This window comes from Amblyomma maculatum, chromosome 7 (genome assembly GCF_055883805.1).
Source record: "Amblyomma maculatum isolate TAMU_Amacu chromosome 7, ASM5588380v1, whole genome shotgun sequence".
NCBI lineage: Eukaryota > Metazoa > Arthropoda > Arachnida > Ixodida > Ixodidae > Amblyomma > Amblyomma maculatum.
The window spans coordinates 83,437,070-83,455,035 of NC_139350.1; the positions used below are offsets into that span (position 1 = coordinate 83,437,070).

A 17,966-nucleotide genomic window follows, 5' to 3' on the forward strand; every position below is an offset into this window, starting at 1 on the left:
GATCGTGTTGCAAAGCATAATATAGTGTCTGACCAAGGCAGCTCGAGATTCACGTGTGCGTGACAGCTGATTGGCGAAGAACCCACAATCCTTTGTCGTTCCTGTCATAGTGTCATGTTCTTCTTTACAGTAGATGAAACAGAAATATCAGAAAATATTAAGGAGCAGCACATCAACCAGGAGGGGAAAAGTAGATCTACTTTTTCCCTTAGATGAAAATATTGAACTGAACAGTGCAAGTTGATTCTACCTGTGGACCCTAACCTTTTTACCACTGCTGCATCGATTACACCAATAAATTTTCCGCTTAGGATTGACATAATTCCTATATGGATCATAATTTGAGAAAGATGTCATGCCTTGTGACAAAGTTGCAGTTTAAAGATTGTTCATCCAAACAGATGAGCCAGTGCTGCAACCATTGCATCACAGTGACAGGGAAAGGCTCACAGTGTGTCAAGGTGTTCTAAAATTAGATGATCAGTAATTCAGAGCAGTTTTTGCTGCATTAACCAGACCTCTGCTTTATGCACATCAACCTTGTCTTTATCATTGGGTTTGGAAAGTTGTTTGTTTGTGCAGTTAAGCCTCGATGTAATGAAGCATTTCAGTTTTCACAACTTCGTGTTCATAGAACACCCTGTATGTTTAGTTTCAGTATAACGAAGTAAGTTTTACCATGCTTTCAGTGTAGCAAAATTTCGTTGCTGGCTCGAAACAAACTTGAGAAAAAATCATACCGCTTGCTCGAAGGGTTGAGTGGGGCGCGTACCAAAGCAGCACCGGAGCATGTACATGAAAGTGGGCACCTCCTGGAAGGAAGATGAAGAGAGCAGCATGGCAGATGTAAATGCAGGTGGTGGTGGAGCACCATTTGGGGTAGCACGGGTGAGGCTCGCAAACACCATATCTGACGAATCCACCAGGCAGCATGAGCATCTGCTCAATGCGTAACAAGCAAGAGCACATGCAGCTACTGCAGCTCTCGTAATATGTCGCAGGTGTGTCCAAAATGTGTGCCAAGTGCTTCATGCCACCTGTGCTTGCAGGGAGCCACGCTGCAGTTATCACATCTACAGTTAAGCCTCTATGTAACAAACCTCCATGTTGCAAATTCCTCGATATTACGAAGTTTTTCAATTCCTCAATGCCGCTCCCATTGAAGTGCATGTATTTGAAAACTCTATGCAACTAACATGTCACAGCGGTTGACCTTAATATTACGAACTTGCGGCATCGACAGTCTCTTAGCAGGTGCCGAGTCACTGGAAATTTGGCACAACCCCACAAGTTTCAGGATGATAAAACACGAACTGAAGTGAGAGGAATGCCGATTATAGTAAGGAGTGACCGCACTTGATACATCGCTTCACGTTTCAGCGCCGATGCCGCATCTCCTTGGCAGATGCAGCAGTCTCCACTGCTTTTGCTGTCGGTACATGGCATTGCAATATTTCATAGTTAAAAGGGGCCAAAAATAACAAAAAAGACTCGAGGCGAGCAGCGTACGTCCAGCGCTGCCATGCGATACTGAATACAGCGCCGGTAAAGATTTCTCGCATGCGGTTAGGAAGGCACGGAAGCAACTTATCGCATTTGCAAAAAGCAAATCTACAGCTTATAAGCTGAGTTATAAAACCTTGCTTATCGGCCGCACACGGTACGTTTATGACGAATCCTCGGACACCGTTAGGGAAATCATATAGCAGCTGCCTAGAAATGGCATCCCACAACATCACTCCAGGCCCGCGCCTGGACGTACACCTCAGCCTACTCTTTGTTTTTCAATACTTTCCACTAACATCCGCAGTTTTATTTCCAAGCGCGAAGAAATCTCCAGTCTTGTTCGCTCATCCAATAGCAACATCCTCGTTTTAACCGAAACATGGCTAACTAGCGAAATTAACGACAGTGAGGTTCTGTCAGACTTACAGAACTTTAGGCTTTTTCGTAAAGATCGTCAAGAGTCCCGTGGCGGAGGAGTGCTCATTGCCTTTTCTGATTATTTACCATTTTCAATAACTTCCGTTCATACTGATCTTGAAATAATGTGGCTTTTCTGCCGTTGTGCTCCTCAGTCGGTTCTTCTTGGTGTTTGTTACAGGCCCCCGCACAACAACCTAAACTTCTCTGAGAAGCTTAATAACTTGCTGTGTGAACTCACTGCTAAATATAGAAAGTCACATATACTTCTCTTCGGCGATTTTAATTTTCCGGACATTGACTGGACTACTAACACTGTTACAGCATCCTGCACATTGGAAGCAAAGAATTTCATAGAAGTCTGTCTGAACTTTGGCCTTACACGAGTTATTTCGACCCTAACCAGAATAACACAAACGTGCGCAAACATCTTAGACCTGTTACTTGTCAGCCATCCCGAAAGTGTTAAATCAGTTACGATCCTTCCCGGAATAAGTGATCACGAAGTACTTCATGCCGATATAGCCCTAACTTTGCTCTGAACCCAAAGCTTAAAAAAAAAATCCATCCGTTTGTACGACAAGGGCAACTATACAGAGATTAATCGTGAACTGGACGCTTTCTTTCCACCTTTCCAAACTAATTTTCATAGGCGGTCTATTGAAGAAAATTGGACAATGTTTAAGAATAAAATTACTGAACTGACTAATCAGTTTATTCCTAAGTTCACCTTTCGAGAGAATTTGCAGAAACCATGGTTCACTAAAACACTAAAACGTTTGGAAAATCGAAAGAAACGTCTTTTTCGTGCCGCCAAAGCACAAACTAACCAAAAAGCCTGGGATAAATACTACGCTGCTGAAAAGGCATATAAGTCAACCGCTCGAAAGGCTAAACATTCTTTTTTTAACAAGGACTTGCCCAAAATACTTAATACCAATCCTCAAAAATTCTGGAACATCATCAACCCTAAACACAAAAACGATGTCACTATCACAAATGAAGTGGGAGAAGTGCTTAGTCATGCAGATTGTGCTCACATGTTTAAAATTTGCATTTCAATCAGTGTTCACTAACGAATCTGATGTGCCATTTCCTGTGCTAGACAACTTTTTTGATAATATTATGTCACCTGTTGAATTTAACACCTCCGGGATTCTATCGCTGATTGATAAAATGAAACTTTCATCCTCAGCCGGTTTTGATAATATCAACGCTAAATTCCTTAAGAGTACTAAACCCATCAGTGCCGCATATTTATGCTTGCTATTCCAGCAATCACTTACTACAGGCCAACTTCCACTTGACTGGAAAGTTGGGAAGGTCATTCCAGTCTTCAAATCCAATAACACCAATTCTCCATTAAATTATCGGCTCATTTCTTTAACAAGTGTGCCTTGTAAGATTATGGAACACGTCATATTCTCCCATATTATTGCCTTCCTGTATTCAAATAATTTTTTTCATTCTGCGCAGCACGGGTTCCGGAAAGGCTTTTCTTGTGATACTCAACTAGCGCTTTTTATACATGACCTGCATGCCAACCTAGATCTTAACCTACAAACTGACGCTATCTTTCTTGATTTTAAAAAAGCTTTCGATAAAGTTCCTCACAAACGCCTGTTACACAAGTTATCTCACATTAACCTCGATCCAAATGTGGTTATATGGATTACCGAATTTCTAACTAACCACACTTAATCCATCTTCGTAAATGAATATAATTCCAGCTCCCTTCCTGTAACATCTGGCGTCCCTCAAGGTTCCGTAATAGGTCCCCTTCTGTTTTTAATATACATAAATGATTTACCCTTTCAAATGTCCTGTAAAATCTGCATGTTTGCTGATGATTGTGTTCTTTATCAAACAGTTAATAACACATCTGATCAATTATACCTCCAAAACGGCCTTAACGAGATTCAGGAGTGGTGTGAAATTTGGCAAATGGAACTAAACCCTCACAAATGCAGTGCACTGTCTTTTCATCGCCACCGCAACCCACTCGTATCCCTTTATCAAATTGCCTCCGTTCCCGTGCTACCAGCGCTATCATACAAATATTTAGGCGTAACTCTGTGCGCTGATTTGTCCTGGAAAACTCATATAACTAACATCATTTCTTCAGCTAACAAATCCCTTGGTCCCTTGGTTTTCTAAGACATCATCTTCGTGATGCTCCCGTGCACGTCATATGAATCACTTGTGAAATCAAAGCTAGAATATGCATCACCCATTTGGCACCCACATCAAGCTTACCTCACCAATGCACTAGAACTTTTGCAAAACCGCGCCGCCAGATTTATTCATTCGTCATACCATTACAGCACCAGTGTATCATATCTGAAATCCCTTTCAGGTTTACAGCCACTCGAGATACGCCGCCGCATAGCCAGTCTTTCATTGTTTCACAAGTTTTTTTACAGCCATCTACAAACTACACCCTATATGGTCCCACCAGCACGCATATCTCACCGCACTCTCCACCATCTCTAGATCAGCCGTCCACGTGCACGAACAGTCACCTTCGCAAACTCATTTTTTTCACGCGCTGCTGCGGTCTGGAATGGCCTTCCCGAAGAGATTGCAACAGCAACCTGTCCAATAATCTTCGCACAAAAAGCCTACAGCTATTTATCATCATAGCACATGACTTTGTACCATCTCATCCAAAATTTGTATCCACCCCTTATGTTATGCCCCTCAAAAGGGGTCTTTAAGGAAATAAAAATGAAATGAAATGAATGAATGATTGCTCGCAGGCTCCCGCACGTCGGTAGCGGGAACCAGTGGAGTATGCCGGCAACGCGAGGCAGAGTCTGTTTCCTGGGGCAACGCTCGTGGCCGAGCACGCGCACGTGCTCTCCTACTCTCTCCCCCAGACTGATTTTTCCTCGACCACCTTTCCCCGCTCCCTCGTAGATGCGTCGCGCTAGCCGCAGAGGAGGTGAAGGCTGCCACCGCAGCCACGCCGTGCTATCAGCGCGATCGCAAAACATTTCACCGCTTTTATGACTTATAATTCTGATTTACTGTAAACACTTTCAAGGTGGTTTCCCTTACATCAGTGCTTAATCTGGTTTTCCTTCTACGTTGTCCTTTTTCGGTCTTCACGCGTAAACGGCATGTAATGAAAGTCTGGATTAACGAAAAATCGCAGACATCTTGCAATTTCGTTATAACCAGGTTTAACTGTATTTCCCTAGAGCTTGATGAAAGGACTGATAGGGCTGGCACTCCTGTCTGCCTGACTACCTCACTTCCCACTCAGACACTTTGCACCCAGACGGGGACCTTCTTGCAGTGGAAAGCGCCAGTGCCTGGCATGGAGCCATTTTCGCTTTATCTGATGTGAGGGACGGCACCATTCTCGCTGTCACTGATGTAGAGAAAGCAAGGTGGGAAAGCTGCTGTGGGTTTCCGCCGTTTCCCTTCATTTTGCTGGCTCTTCTCTGTACTGCCATGCGCACCACCAAATTGACAACAGGTTTCGGGGGGGGAGTCTCAGTCCAGAAGGGCGACGATGGAGGTGAAGGCAAAACTATATGGATGCATTCTCTCCACCAATCTTTCAAAATCCACTCACCATAGTTAAAAAGGCTTTCTCTGTTTATGTTCTGTGAAATGTTTCATGTCTGTATCATATTATAACTGTCATGTGTGTAAACATGTTAAGTTTGCTTTGTATCTTGCCATTTTAGTATGTATTTTTCTTAACCACACTCCTGCAACAGCCCCAGCAGAGTTTGCAGTATGTGTAAATAAACAAATACATGCCAGGAGACAAATTTTTGATGTTGCAAAATTTAAATTTTATGAAGTAAACAGCAGATATTACAAACTTTGTTATATCAATGTTTAACTGCATTCTTCACTTCTGTCTGTTTTTGCAAACAATGAAGAATTTTCCGCTTCCTTTTTTAATTTGCCTTTGTGTAATTTTGAATGTGTCGACTTGGATGCCTGCTTTTTGCTAGTCGTGTCCAGTCTCTCATCTTTAAAAATGTGCCTGAGACTTTAAATTGATTCAAAGGGTTTATCTCTGATCAAACTGGCCACTTCTCTGCCAGTAACTGTCACAGTTGTCAGGTTGCATCACTAGAAAGGACTTTTTTTTTTTTTTGTTCTTGGCAGCTTATTTTGTTCACACCGAAGTCATTGCTTCGACATCCAGAGGCCAAGTCCCACTTCAGTGAAATGACTGAAGGTAAGCATCTTCGACTCTTCATCCACTATGAATGAAATTTGGTGCATTTCATTGCGTGGAACTAAAAAGTTGTCGTCATTTAGCTGTTCAAGTTTTTCAGTGTGCTATAGCCTTATGCAATCTTCCAAAATTGGCAAGCATAGATAGATAGCTTACAGAAAGCTTATGAGAGAAACGTAAACATTGAAGACTCTCATCGACCACGCAGCATACACTGCAGCCCACATGCAGCCGAAATGAAACCATGCCAACTATGTAGCATGGTTTTATTTTTGTGCCTTTGATTTTGCGAAGCTGTTTGGGTTTTCACGAGATTTGCAGTCTGGCGAAACTGATGCACAGGGGTCAAGTGAGCCGCCCGTCATCATTAATGGGGGACGTTTCGTTCGGGTTCAAATTTGCCATTTCTTCATGAATTTTAATGAAAATTGGCAGTTATTAGTAGTGTTTTCGTGGTACTAGCATAAAAATTTCAGATTATTACAGTCGAACCCGAATAATTCGAATTTTGGCTATATCGAACTCATGGAATATCTTCTTGAAAATCCCTGCGTCGTATATTGAACTCAGTTTCACCAGTCATTCAATATATCGAACTCCGCGCTACGCACTAGAAGGCGCGCCTTCCCCAAAGACGAACATGAACTCTGCACCACGCACTAGAAGGCGGGCCTTCCCCAAAGACGAATGCATCACGCTCGGCAGTTGGCTGCATGCCGTTTTCAAGCCACGCGTGGAAGGAAGGAGATGGTGCAGTTCGGCGAGGCTGGTCTAGGGCAGCACCGCACTTCCCCAAAGGTGCGCGCATCTGCGGTGGTCATTTGCCGCTCACCAGTATGTGACGTTTGGAAGCCGTGTGCATGACCGCCAGTAGGAGCAGACGCAGCCAATGCAGCCATGGTGTTTGGGAGAGGGGGAAAATGCAGTAGAGCGAAGCGCAAGGGTGTGCCCATTCTCCTGCCGAGCTTTCTCTCTCCTTCCTCCCTCTTCCCCGGTCTGCGTTCACAGCAGCACGCACTACGCATGCGCCGGCAAGCCAGCTCAGCCCATGGCAGGCAGAACGTCGTACGCTTTCTCAAGTGTGTGTTGTGAATCCTATGTGTGCAGCCGCTGACTTGCAATACGCACCTCGTGTCGTCATGCTGAGCGTGTGTAAGCTATGACAGCTGCGGACGTTAAGAAACGGCAGATTTCTTTTTTTTTTTTTTTTTTTTTTTTTTTTCGAGATCATTCTTGTCGTTGGGCTGACCCTGCGGTGTAGCGTAAGCTATGGCGACTGCAGAAGAAGCTTAATATATATATATATATTTTTTTTTTCACTAGAATTGTCCAACCTTGTGGTTGTGCTCAAAGTGTAGCGTAAGCTATGGCGGCTGCAGGCATTAAGAAGTGATATTTTTTTTGCGAGAGTCATCTATCCTTGCGGCTATGAATTAGCGAAAGCACGTGGTCAGATGCAATCAAGTCACCAGCTTTTAGCATTGTTCGCTTCAAGCGGCATTCGAAGCTATCACGTTTTCCAATGATTTTGTGGCAGCGGACTACGCCCGCCCCAAGTGCAGCATGGTAAATCGAGCCAGGCTTGTGCAATCAAGCCATCACGGGCACTCTGCCAAGTTCGCTCCCCACCACCGCAGGAGCTACCAAAAATGTAGTCAAAAGATACACTTTGTGACATTATCGCTGAGCAGCACCTTGGCGCACTGCCAATAAATGAGATGTGGATGCGATAACCAGAACGGAAGGAGCGCTTTTTTTTTTTTTTCAAATTCTCCGGGGTAAAAGTGGAAGATGAGTTCATTATGCGAGTGGGTTGATTACGCAACAAATACGGTATCATTTTTTACGACCGCAAGCGGCTTTTCAAGCAGATTTCTGTATATCGAACTACAGTCGAACCTGGTTATATCGAACCCTGATATATCGAATTTTGGTTATATCGAACTCACGAAATATCCCCTTGAAAATCCCGTGTAAAAGTATAGGAAAGCCGTGTCATATATCGTACTGAATTTCACCGGTCGTTCGATATATCGAACTTCGCACCACGCACTGGAAAGTGTGCCTTCCCCAAAGACTATCGCATCACCCTTGGCCGTTTTCAAGCCATGCGCGGAAGGAATGAGAAGGAACAGTTCGGCGACGGCTGGTCTGGGCAGCGCGGCGCCCATTCCCCAAAGGCGCGCGCATCTGTAGTTGTCGTTTCCCGCGCGCCAACATATGACGTTTGCAAGTCATGTGCGTGGGTGTGCCCATTCTTTTGCCGAGCTATCTCTCTCCTTCAGCACGCGCTACACATGCACCAGGTCAGCTCAGTCCGTTTTCAGACAGACGTCGGACGCTTTCTCCAGCGTGTGTTGCGAACCCTCTGCGCGGTGGCGGCGGCTGACGTGGCTGTGGCGCCTTTACAATTGTCGCGCCCAACGCCTCTGTCATTCGCTGTCATCTTTATTCGAACGAAAGAAACAAGTGAAAACGGGTACCTTGTGGCACAACCAACCGCACCACACATTGCAGGAATATCGGGAATTATGCTCGAAAACACAGCAAGCGCCGCGCATCCAATGCAGACGGCCTATGCTTTTGCCTACATCACGAAAGTCACTGCTGTCGCCAGCGCCGCCAGATCTCCACTGATGTCATGGGCTGACTCTTGTGTGTACTTTTACATGGAATTTTCAAGGGGATATTTCGTGAGTTTGATATAACCAAAATTCGATATATCTGGGTTCAATATATCCGGGTTCGACTGTACTTTCACAAGAATCTCTACCAACATGGCAGAGTAAGATAACTTAGGCACACCAAGCATATGGAATCCTCTGATGTTGTTGGTGATGTAGTCCAGAAGACTGCGTAACACAACCACATTGGCAGGAGACTTCACGGGCTTAAGTGTCTGTAGGTTTGTCAAGTACTGCTGAATAATAATCTGTCAATTTCCGAAGCGGGTCTTTAATATGCTGATGGCGTCACCGTATGAGGTTTCAGACACTTGAATGCCGTCGATTGCTTGTGCCGCCACTTCACTCAGCAGGGTTTTCAAGTAATAAAAACGATCTATGTTGCTCAGGTCTGGGTTAGTGTGGACGGCATGGTGGTACATGTCTCAAAATGCTGGCCAGTGGGACACGTTGCCATCAAAGCGGAGCAAGTAAAACTTTGTTAAGCAAGACCCAACTCGGCCTGGTCGTTCAGCAGCACCCATCGCAGTTGGTTCACTGTCTGCCGTCGGGATCTCACTAGCAGTGTTGGTAGTATGACTAGGAGCATGCACAGCAGAAGGTGGCGCTTGCAAGCCCTCGATATGGTGACGGGAGTAGGGCCAAAATGTCTGCTGCTGAGTCTTCGTACTGTAAAATTGATGCAAAATCTCCAACCTCCTCGTTCGAAAAAAATGTCTCTAGCCGTTCGTTGAGGGATTGCAGGCCCTCGTTGCATACTCTGAGGCGCTCCTGAAACTGTCTGAAGGCGAGCAGAGTGCCAGTGCCCGATTCGATGAGTTGAGCCACTTCATTCCTCAGACGGATATGTAAAGCACGCTGGGTGATACGCTTGGCTTTGACGCGCTCCATCTGGAGTCAGGCGGCTGGTGTCAGATGGCGCTCCTCTTCTCTTGGAGGTTCGCTGAAAGGGCTCTTGGTAGCGTCAGGATCGATGGTGGAGCTCACGATAGCCTCCCGGGTTTTGGCACCATAAATTGTAGAAGGAAGACACACCTGCTGTTGCTTTCCAATCTTTACTGAGGTCCCACCATGGTGCTCACACTCCTCCTCGAGCCCCACGCTCTCGCGCTTTGTCTTCCTTCTCCTCTCTTCTCAACCGTCAGGCTCAAATCTTCTATAGTCACCATGTCCTTTCCACCTCAGTCACTGTCTCTCTGACTGGCCTCCGTCACATGCGCCCAGTAGAAATGCATTGCTAGTAGCATACAACTTCTAGGCGTGTCATTGGGGTGTTTATCTGAGCCTGAAAACTGGGAAGTCAATTATTCATATTGCAATTCAAGAGTGCTGAGAAGACGCTAAGCACCAGTTAGTCTTTGACGATACTGATACTGTAGGAATCAAGGGCATGGAGCAGGTTTGTCTTTTTTTTTCTTTACATGTTTGCAAAAGTGAGCCTTGCATTATAAACATGGTCATAGTGTGGTGACATATACAATTTACGAAAATAAAGCATGAGAGAAAAGCCACTTATGATTTTCTTTATGTACCCCAGAGAAAAAAGCTCTGCGAAGAAATGATTTTCAGCACAGTTCCATTGGTTCATGGAGGTAGAAGTGGACAGTGATTGCTGCCTATTTTTACAGGAGAGCTAGATCCTGCATGAATATTTCTGTTGCACATTGCGTTCTGATGAACATGCATCCCAACTATATTGTGTCCTTTCGCCTCCATTTGTGAGTGTATGTTGAAGATTTTGGTAACTGTGGGGACTTGGGCTATGCCAGGGCATGTTCTCTTTCTTTTGCAAGCCAGTGGCCCACCATCGCCCACTTCTCTTTTGTTTCCAGGTACATCGTTCCTGCGGCTGATCCCCGACAATGGTCCAGCCAAGGACAATGCCTCGGCTGTGCGCCGCCACCTCCTCTGCTCGGGCAAGGTGTTCTACGACCTTACCAAGGAGCGGAGGACGCGCAACCTCGACTCTGAGGTGGCCATAACCCGCGTCGAACAGGTGTTTTATCTTTTTTCTTTGCCTTTTTTTTTTTTTTTACTTGCCTCTCTGTGTGTAGATAGGAGCTGCTGCAGCCCAGTATGCAGAAAAGTGAAGCGGCAGGAAGTGCAGTCACAGTGCATGAATTACAGCTCTGCAAATAACAAAATTTGGAGTGTGAAGTGCATTTGATTATTAAAACCTGAGTACATATTGAATATTTTTCGAACATTTTATAATACTACCAAGCTAGATTACATATGGAACCTTCTGTGAGCCTTGGCCCCCCCAAAAAATGGGAAAAATTTACTAGGGCTGTTCGGTAACAAATTCTTTGGTGTTCAAAATTCGTCACACAGAATAGTTTTGGCTAATTTAAAAAATAAATATGGATAGTGAGAACTTAAGGGGAAATTTTTTTTTACACAACACAGCTATGAAAAACAATGATGTTGCAAAAAAAGGTTGGCTGTGGTTTAGCTCTGGTTAAGCCTAGTTGAATTGCGAAAGCAACGGTGGAAGCTCCTTTTGCCTGCTATATTATTTCCCTGTCACGCTCTTCAGTGCAAGGTGCTGCATTATTGCTGACGTTTAAGTTCATCCTTTAATGGTGTAACGCGAGAGCATAAGCTACCAGTCCACATATAAAGTCATGCTTCAACCAAGTCGTATATATGTGCTTGCGTGTCGTAGGGGTAATGAGAATGCAAATTTTTCTGGCAGGCTGATTCTGATATCACCCTCCCATATGAAAGGAGCGATCAGAGTTGGCAGCTCCTTCCCGGGGCATAGGGGTAAATTGAATTCAAATGTCATGGCAGGCTGATTCTAATGTCACATGAAAAGAGAAGCCCGAGTAAGCGGTCTTGCTGAGTACACGCTCGCTCGAAATAGGCCGCTGACTAGCCTATCATCATCACTACTATCATCCCCATGCTAGAGAAGGAGAATTAAGATGCGTTATTTACAGTCCAAGGCGTGGCTCAGTTGGTTAAACCGCTCGGCTGGGGGTCCTAGGATCCAAGGGATCGAGTTTGATTCCCGGTGGAGACATTTTCTTTTTATGAGGAAACCGTAGCTACGCAGGGCCCGAACAGCCACTGGCTACACGACAAGGTGAAACTTGGCGTAATGTTGCTTTCGCAACAAAAAACTTTTCAGCCATCGTTAACATGATTTCAAATACGATTAAACCTAGTTGTAACAAAATTGTAAAATGCCCGCAATTTTTCTTTATGTCCAGGTTGTCACAGTCAGATCTCAATACAACGAATCTCATGGGACCGCAAAAATCATTCGTTGTTTTTAAATATCATTGTAATGAAAAATCTGCGATTATAAGCCAGTGGCCAAACCTAGGTATGAAAATGACTTACCGTATTTACTCGAATCTAACGCGCCCTCGATTGTAACGCGCACCCGTTTTTCGTGACCCCCACCCCCGAAAAAAAAAAAGCTCCGATTGTAACGCGCACCCGTTCTCCGCGAAAAAGAGTACCGCGCACTGTTAGGTTTGGGTTTCGCGCGCCCGTGTAGCGCACCGCTGACGCGCCCCTCGGTAGCGTTGGCCTGGCGGCTCCGTGGACGGCGGACGGCATGAAAGGTGCCAGCAAAGACGAGGCGTCTTCCAACGAAACAACAACCTTTACTGCAACATCATGAAGAAACGGGCAGTGAAGCTGACCCGGAGAGATTACAGACACACTCACACAGCTGGTGTCTAGCGTCGTCTCAACGGCGCGTCAAAGTAGTCTCTGTCCCAGCGGAGTCGGCCGCTGCATTTTATAGGTTTTCCCGTTCACAGGGAAAGGGTAAACTCTTACAGGAAAGGGAGAGCCAAACATGTTGGTTCACGACGAATGACTCAATCGCAGGTGTTCCGACCTCATCTCCTCCACCTCCTGCAGACAGGAGAGGACGACGCACTTTCCCTCGAGCTCCAGGCTTGGCCAGCTTTTGCACACACACGCACGCACACACATTTGGCGCGTGGCAGGAACACGCTGAGACTTGTCGGCGGGAGGAAGCGTTGCGCGGCCGAAGAACGGCGTCGAAATGGCCGATCCGCTCGCCATTCTGCCTGTTGCTATGCGGTGGCCGCGTCAGCTGTCCCACTTCTTGGTGGAGAAACGTAACAGACTGCCCCGCCGGGGGAGGGAGATCCCGAAGGGCAGGGGACTGCATCCGCTGTCCGGAGGGATCGGGATGTTGCTGCTAGCCGGGGTCGTCCGACTCAGCTTCTCTTGAGCTCAAACAGCCTAAAGAAGTCCTTGGCAAGTCCGGTTTCCAAGGCACTCTGCAACTTGTCTTCAGGAGAGTTTTCGGGCAACCCACAACGTCACAACCACGCTAAGAACTCAACTGGTCAGCCAGCAAGCACGGCACAATCTTCACTAAGTTATGCCAGACTATTTCCCTCTTATGCCCCCACATATACTAAAGGGCAGCTCAGCAGCACTTGGAACGCGTCCACAAATTTGAAAATTGCATTTTCAAAAACAGCTCTTCAAACAAAGATAATACAATACAAATTTTCAAAATCCTATGCCAGGAAGAAAAACAACAAGTGAAAATTGAGGCTTCATCTCACGTTAAGGGCTTCGACTTAAGCCATCGGCATTACCGTTGAGATCACCCTTTTCACTAAAGCTTCGGCTGTCCGTTTCTCGGAACAACCGTACCTTCCTGTTTCTGTGCAAAGAAACGCATGAGCATAAGTCACTAGCTTTGCTAAACAACCTATCCCTCTCCTTACGCTTGGCGCACCAGTCACGCATTTTCTTTGCACGGGCGCATTTGTGCCTTCGGGATAGTCGCTTTCTTTTTCGCGACAGCCTCAACTTGCTCCATTCTTTCTCGCGCCTGCCCTTTCGCGTTTTTCGTCGGCAGCGCTGGAATACTAGCCTTCTGCTTTCTTTTTGCAACCGTTTGAGCTTGCTCTCCTTACGACGGCAGCAATCTTTCTCGTGCCTGCCCTTCCGCGTTTTTCAGTGGCAGCACTTGAATACTCTAGTCCTACTTTCTTTCGGCGCGAGCTCTGGCAAGCTAGCGGTTACCGGAGCTAGTAGGACACCGGTGTCGTCTGAGTGGTCAAAGCAGTCAAAGTGCGGCGCCGCGTCTGCATCGCGGCCAGCAGCGCATGACTCACTTTCCGTCAAGTCCGAACGACAACTGCTCACGCCAGCCCTCAAGCTAGGCATTTCCTCTGGCGGCGCCGCGGCTGCATCGCATGACTCACTTTCAGTCAAATCCGAACAACCGCTTATGCCAGCCCTCAAGCTAGGCATTTCCTCTGGCTCGCCACTCACGTTACACGGGTCCTCCGATGAGCCGCATCGCTCAGCGTTAACCGGCGCACGATCAAGCTCCTTCGACAGCTGGGGCGCTTCGGATTGCGTGAGGGTCATGTGTGCCACGTCCGCGTTCGCACTGGGGTTGCTTTCGCGAATACAACCTAGCGTGGTTTCGGAGCACGAACTATTCCGACTCTGCTCTGGTCGTTCGCTGTCGCCTTCGCAAGTCTCGCCCTCTACAGCGGACACGCACTCCTCGTCGGTCTGCCCTGGCTGATCACAACTCGCGGGCTGCGCAGTTTCCCTGATCGGCACTTCGTTTTTCTGCGTGCCCTGCTCTACGACACAGCTGATTTTCTCATTTCCTAGCTGATTTCCATCTCCGCCACGCTCTAGACCAGCTTCTGCATTTAACTCGAGAGGCGGTTCAGCTATTATCAGTTCCCCACACTCATTTGATGGAACTGTATCTCCTACAGCTACTTGGGTCGGCATGCAGTTCACCTCGCTGGACAGCGTCCCTGCGGATTTCTCGCCGTTGGAGCCGGCGCTAACCTTCTCAGCTAGTGGCTCGACCAAGGTAACACGATGCTCTTCTGTTCGAGAATCGGTCGGCTTACTACTGCGGTCACATTGCTCGGCCGTTTCCCCAAGCTGTTTCTCACACTCCGGTGCAAATTCGATTTGCTCCGGAACTTCCGCACTGTCTAGCCATTCGCTTACAGCGGCTTTCAACTGATAGGCCAAATCAAAGTATGCCTCGTTACAATGTTTCTCGCTCTCATATCTCTTCCGAAGATCCTGAGGCGTTATCTGATATCGTATCAGCAATGACTCTTTTAGTTCATCGTAATTTTTCAAGCGGTCGCCAACCAATCGCTTGATTTCTTCCGACGCTTCAGCGGAGAGAAGAGCTACCAACATCTGCACCCAACTATCTCGCTCGAAACGTTTACTTCTGCAGACATTCTCGAAGTCTGCCAAATACTCGGCCACATCCTCGGCAATGAGGAACGGTGGCGGACCATCTCGCGGTATTGAACCGTTACGCTGAATGGCATTGCAAGCTTTAATCCTTTCCACGCTCATTCTATGTGCTGATATCTCCAGCTGCATCAGTTTCCTTATGCGGGCGTCCTCTTTCTCGAAACGTTCCCTACGTTCACGCATCTCTTTCTCGTAACGTTATCTACGTTCACGCATCTCTTTCTCGTGACGTTCTCTACGTTCACGCATCTCTTTCTCGTGACGTTCTCTACGTTCACGTTCCTCTTTCTCGTGACGTTTTCTACGTTCACGTTCCTCTTGACGTTCGTCAATGATCTCAAGGCATTCCAAAAGCTCGTCATCTTCAGCTTCCAACGCAAGAATAGCCTTTAACACTTCTGGTTTTTTGAGTTTGTCTGACAAATTCAGACCCAACTCCTCCGCAAGCTCCAGCAATTTCGGTTTGCGCAACGACTTCAAATCCAAATTCATGGCTGTTCCGAGTGCTGCCTTCTCTACTGCCCACTATTGCCTTGCTGCTATTAACCCAGCAACAACGACAACACAATTACCAGCTCTGTTCTCTACTTAACAAAAGCCTGGCAAAACTCAGTAGAAGAAAGTCCCGCACTCACCAAACCTCGCAGCCAAGAATCCAACGCAGTCGTTCCGCTGCAGGCAACCAGTCATCACACAGGGCTCGTTGCACTGCTCCCGCCTTTCCGCTGAGCTGCTTTGATTCACGGGTCACGCCTGTGACATCTCCGCATTTCCCACCAGATGTTGCACCTCGGTCAGGCCTGGCACGTTTCACCGACCACGGTCACTGCTTGGTCGTCCTCGTCTCTCCGCTGTTCACCAGTTGTTGGACGACGGTATCGCCTGGCTCGTCCCTCCAACCACGGTTACGGCTTGGTCGTCCCACCGATGCCTACCAGTTGTTAGGTTTGGGTTTCGCGCGCCTGTGTAGCGCACCGCTGACGCGCCCCTCGGTAGCGTTGGCCTGGCGGCTCCGTGGACGGCAGACGGCATGAAAGGTGCCAGCAAAGACGAGGCGTCTTCCAACGAAACAACAACCTTTACTGCAACATCATGAAGAAACGGGCAGTGAAGCTGACCCGGAGAGATTACAGACACACTCACACAGCTGGTGTCTAGCGTCGTCTCAACGGCGCGTCAAAGTAGTCTCTGTCCCAGCGGAGTCGGCCGCTGCATTTTATAGGTTTTCCCGTTCACAGGGAAAGGGTAAACTCACAGGAAAGGGAGAGCCAAACATGTTGGTTCACGACGAATGACTCAATCGCAGGTGTTCCGACCTCATCTCCTCCACCTCCTGCAGACAGGAGAGGGCGACGCACTTTCCCTCGAGCTCCAGGCTTGGCCAGCTTTTGCACACACACGCACGCACACACATTTGGCGCGTGGCAGGAACACGCTGAGACTTGTCGGCGGGAGGAAGCGTTGCGCGGCCGAAGAACGGCGTCGAAATGGCCGATCCGCTCGCCATTCTGCCTGTTGCTATGCGGTCGCCGCGTCAGCTGTCCCACTTCTTGGTGGAGAAACGTAACAGCACCTAACGCTTTCATACAGCAATACAACTTCGTCTCGTTTGGAAAAGCAAAGATTTAATCTCGGTGCACTAAAAAACACACACACAAAAGGAAACGGCTTATCTTGCCAAGATTGTCACTATGCCGGCACAAGGTTCACTCGTCGTCGCTGTCAGACAACTCCTTGTCACTGCTGACGGACCAAAGCATCTCATCCTCGGTGCCGTCTATGGCATTCGATATGCCACATTTTTTAAAGGCCTTGATGACCATGGCAGACGGTATCGTGCACCACGCATCTTTCGCCCATCCAGTGAACTCTTGCAGCGAGGCACGCTTCATTCTGTTGCTGGGAGTGAATTCATGGCAGCCACTCACAAGCCATTCGGTGTAGAGCGCCCGAATCCTATCTTTCACTGGCTCGTTCAAGCAAACATCGAGCGGCTGGAGCTGCGATGTCATGCCACCTGGTATCACGACAAGGTCGGTGTTGCACGCAGCGAGCTTGTCCTTGATGCGTTGGTCGAGATGGCACTTGAAAGCGTCGAGCACAAGCATCGCACGCAGGCCCAAACTGCCGCCGGGTCTCTTGCGCCAGACGTTATCGATCCAGTCGGCGACCAAGTCCGTTGTCATCCAACCTTTTTCATTGGCGCGCACAATATTCCTTTCGGGAGCGTCTTGCGCCTGAATATGAGATACGGGGGCAGCTTGTGTCCATCCGCGGTGCAACAAAGCATTGCGGTGACGCGTGTTTTTTCGTGGCCGGAAGACAACACGCGCACTTGCTTCGCCCCCTTCTTTTCAACGGTTGTGGTGGCAGGCATGTCAAAGTACAGCGGTGTCTGATCGGCATTTCCAATCTGGCCGAGGTGGTAGCCGTACTTGCGGCACAAACTTAGAACGAACCGCTGAAAACTGTGCAGCTTTTCTTCGTACTCTTCAGGTAACTTCTGGCATATCCCTGTCCGCCTTCGAAGAGAAAAGCCTTTTCTCTTCATAAAATTAGACAGCCAGCACCTGCTCGCTTTAAAGTCGCTCCGCGTTAGCCCTGTTTGTAGGGCTAGCTGCATCGCCCGGACTTTGAGCAGGTCCGTCGTCACTGGCCGCTCGCTGCTCTAGAACATATTCTGCGAGCCGCTCTTCTATTTCGGTGAACCGGCCCTGCTTCGGTCCACTGAAACCTTTTCGTGTAGCCTTGCTGCCGAAAATCTTTTCCTTCTGCTTGCGCCAGTCCCGCACGCATGTCTCCGGAACTCCGAATGTGCGTGATGCGGCCTGATTTCCGTCCGTCTCTGCACACACGATGACTTTCCTTTTAAATGCGGCATCATGATGAACTCGACGAAT

The 17,966-nt window shown here is 47.6% G+C and overlaps 1 protein-coding gene across 2 annotated transcripts in view; it reads left to right on the forward strand.

Annotated features, from left to right (window-relative positions):
- Ogdh (oxoglutarate dehydrogenase Nc73EF) overlaps positions 1 to 17,966 on the forward strand; it is a 129,326-nt gene that overhangs the window by 91,277 nt on the left and 20,083 nt on the right. For both annotated transcript variants that reach the window (XM_084609194.1, XM_084609193.1), the window contains exons 19-20: positions 6,055 to 6,127; positions 10,644 to 10,807. In XM_084609194.1, coding sequence (XP_084465320.1) covers positions 6,055 to 6,127; positions 10,644 to 10,807 — 237 coding nt within the window. The remainder of the gene's footprint in view (positions 1 to 6,054; positions 6,128 to 10,643; positions 10,808 to 17,966) is intronic.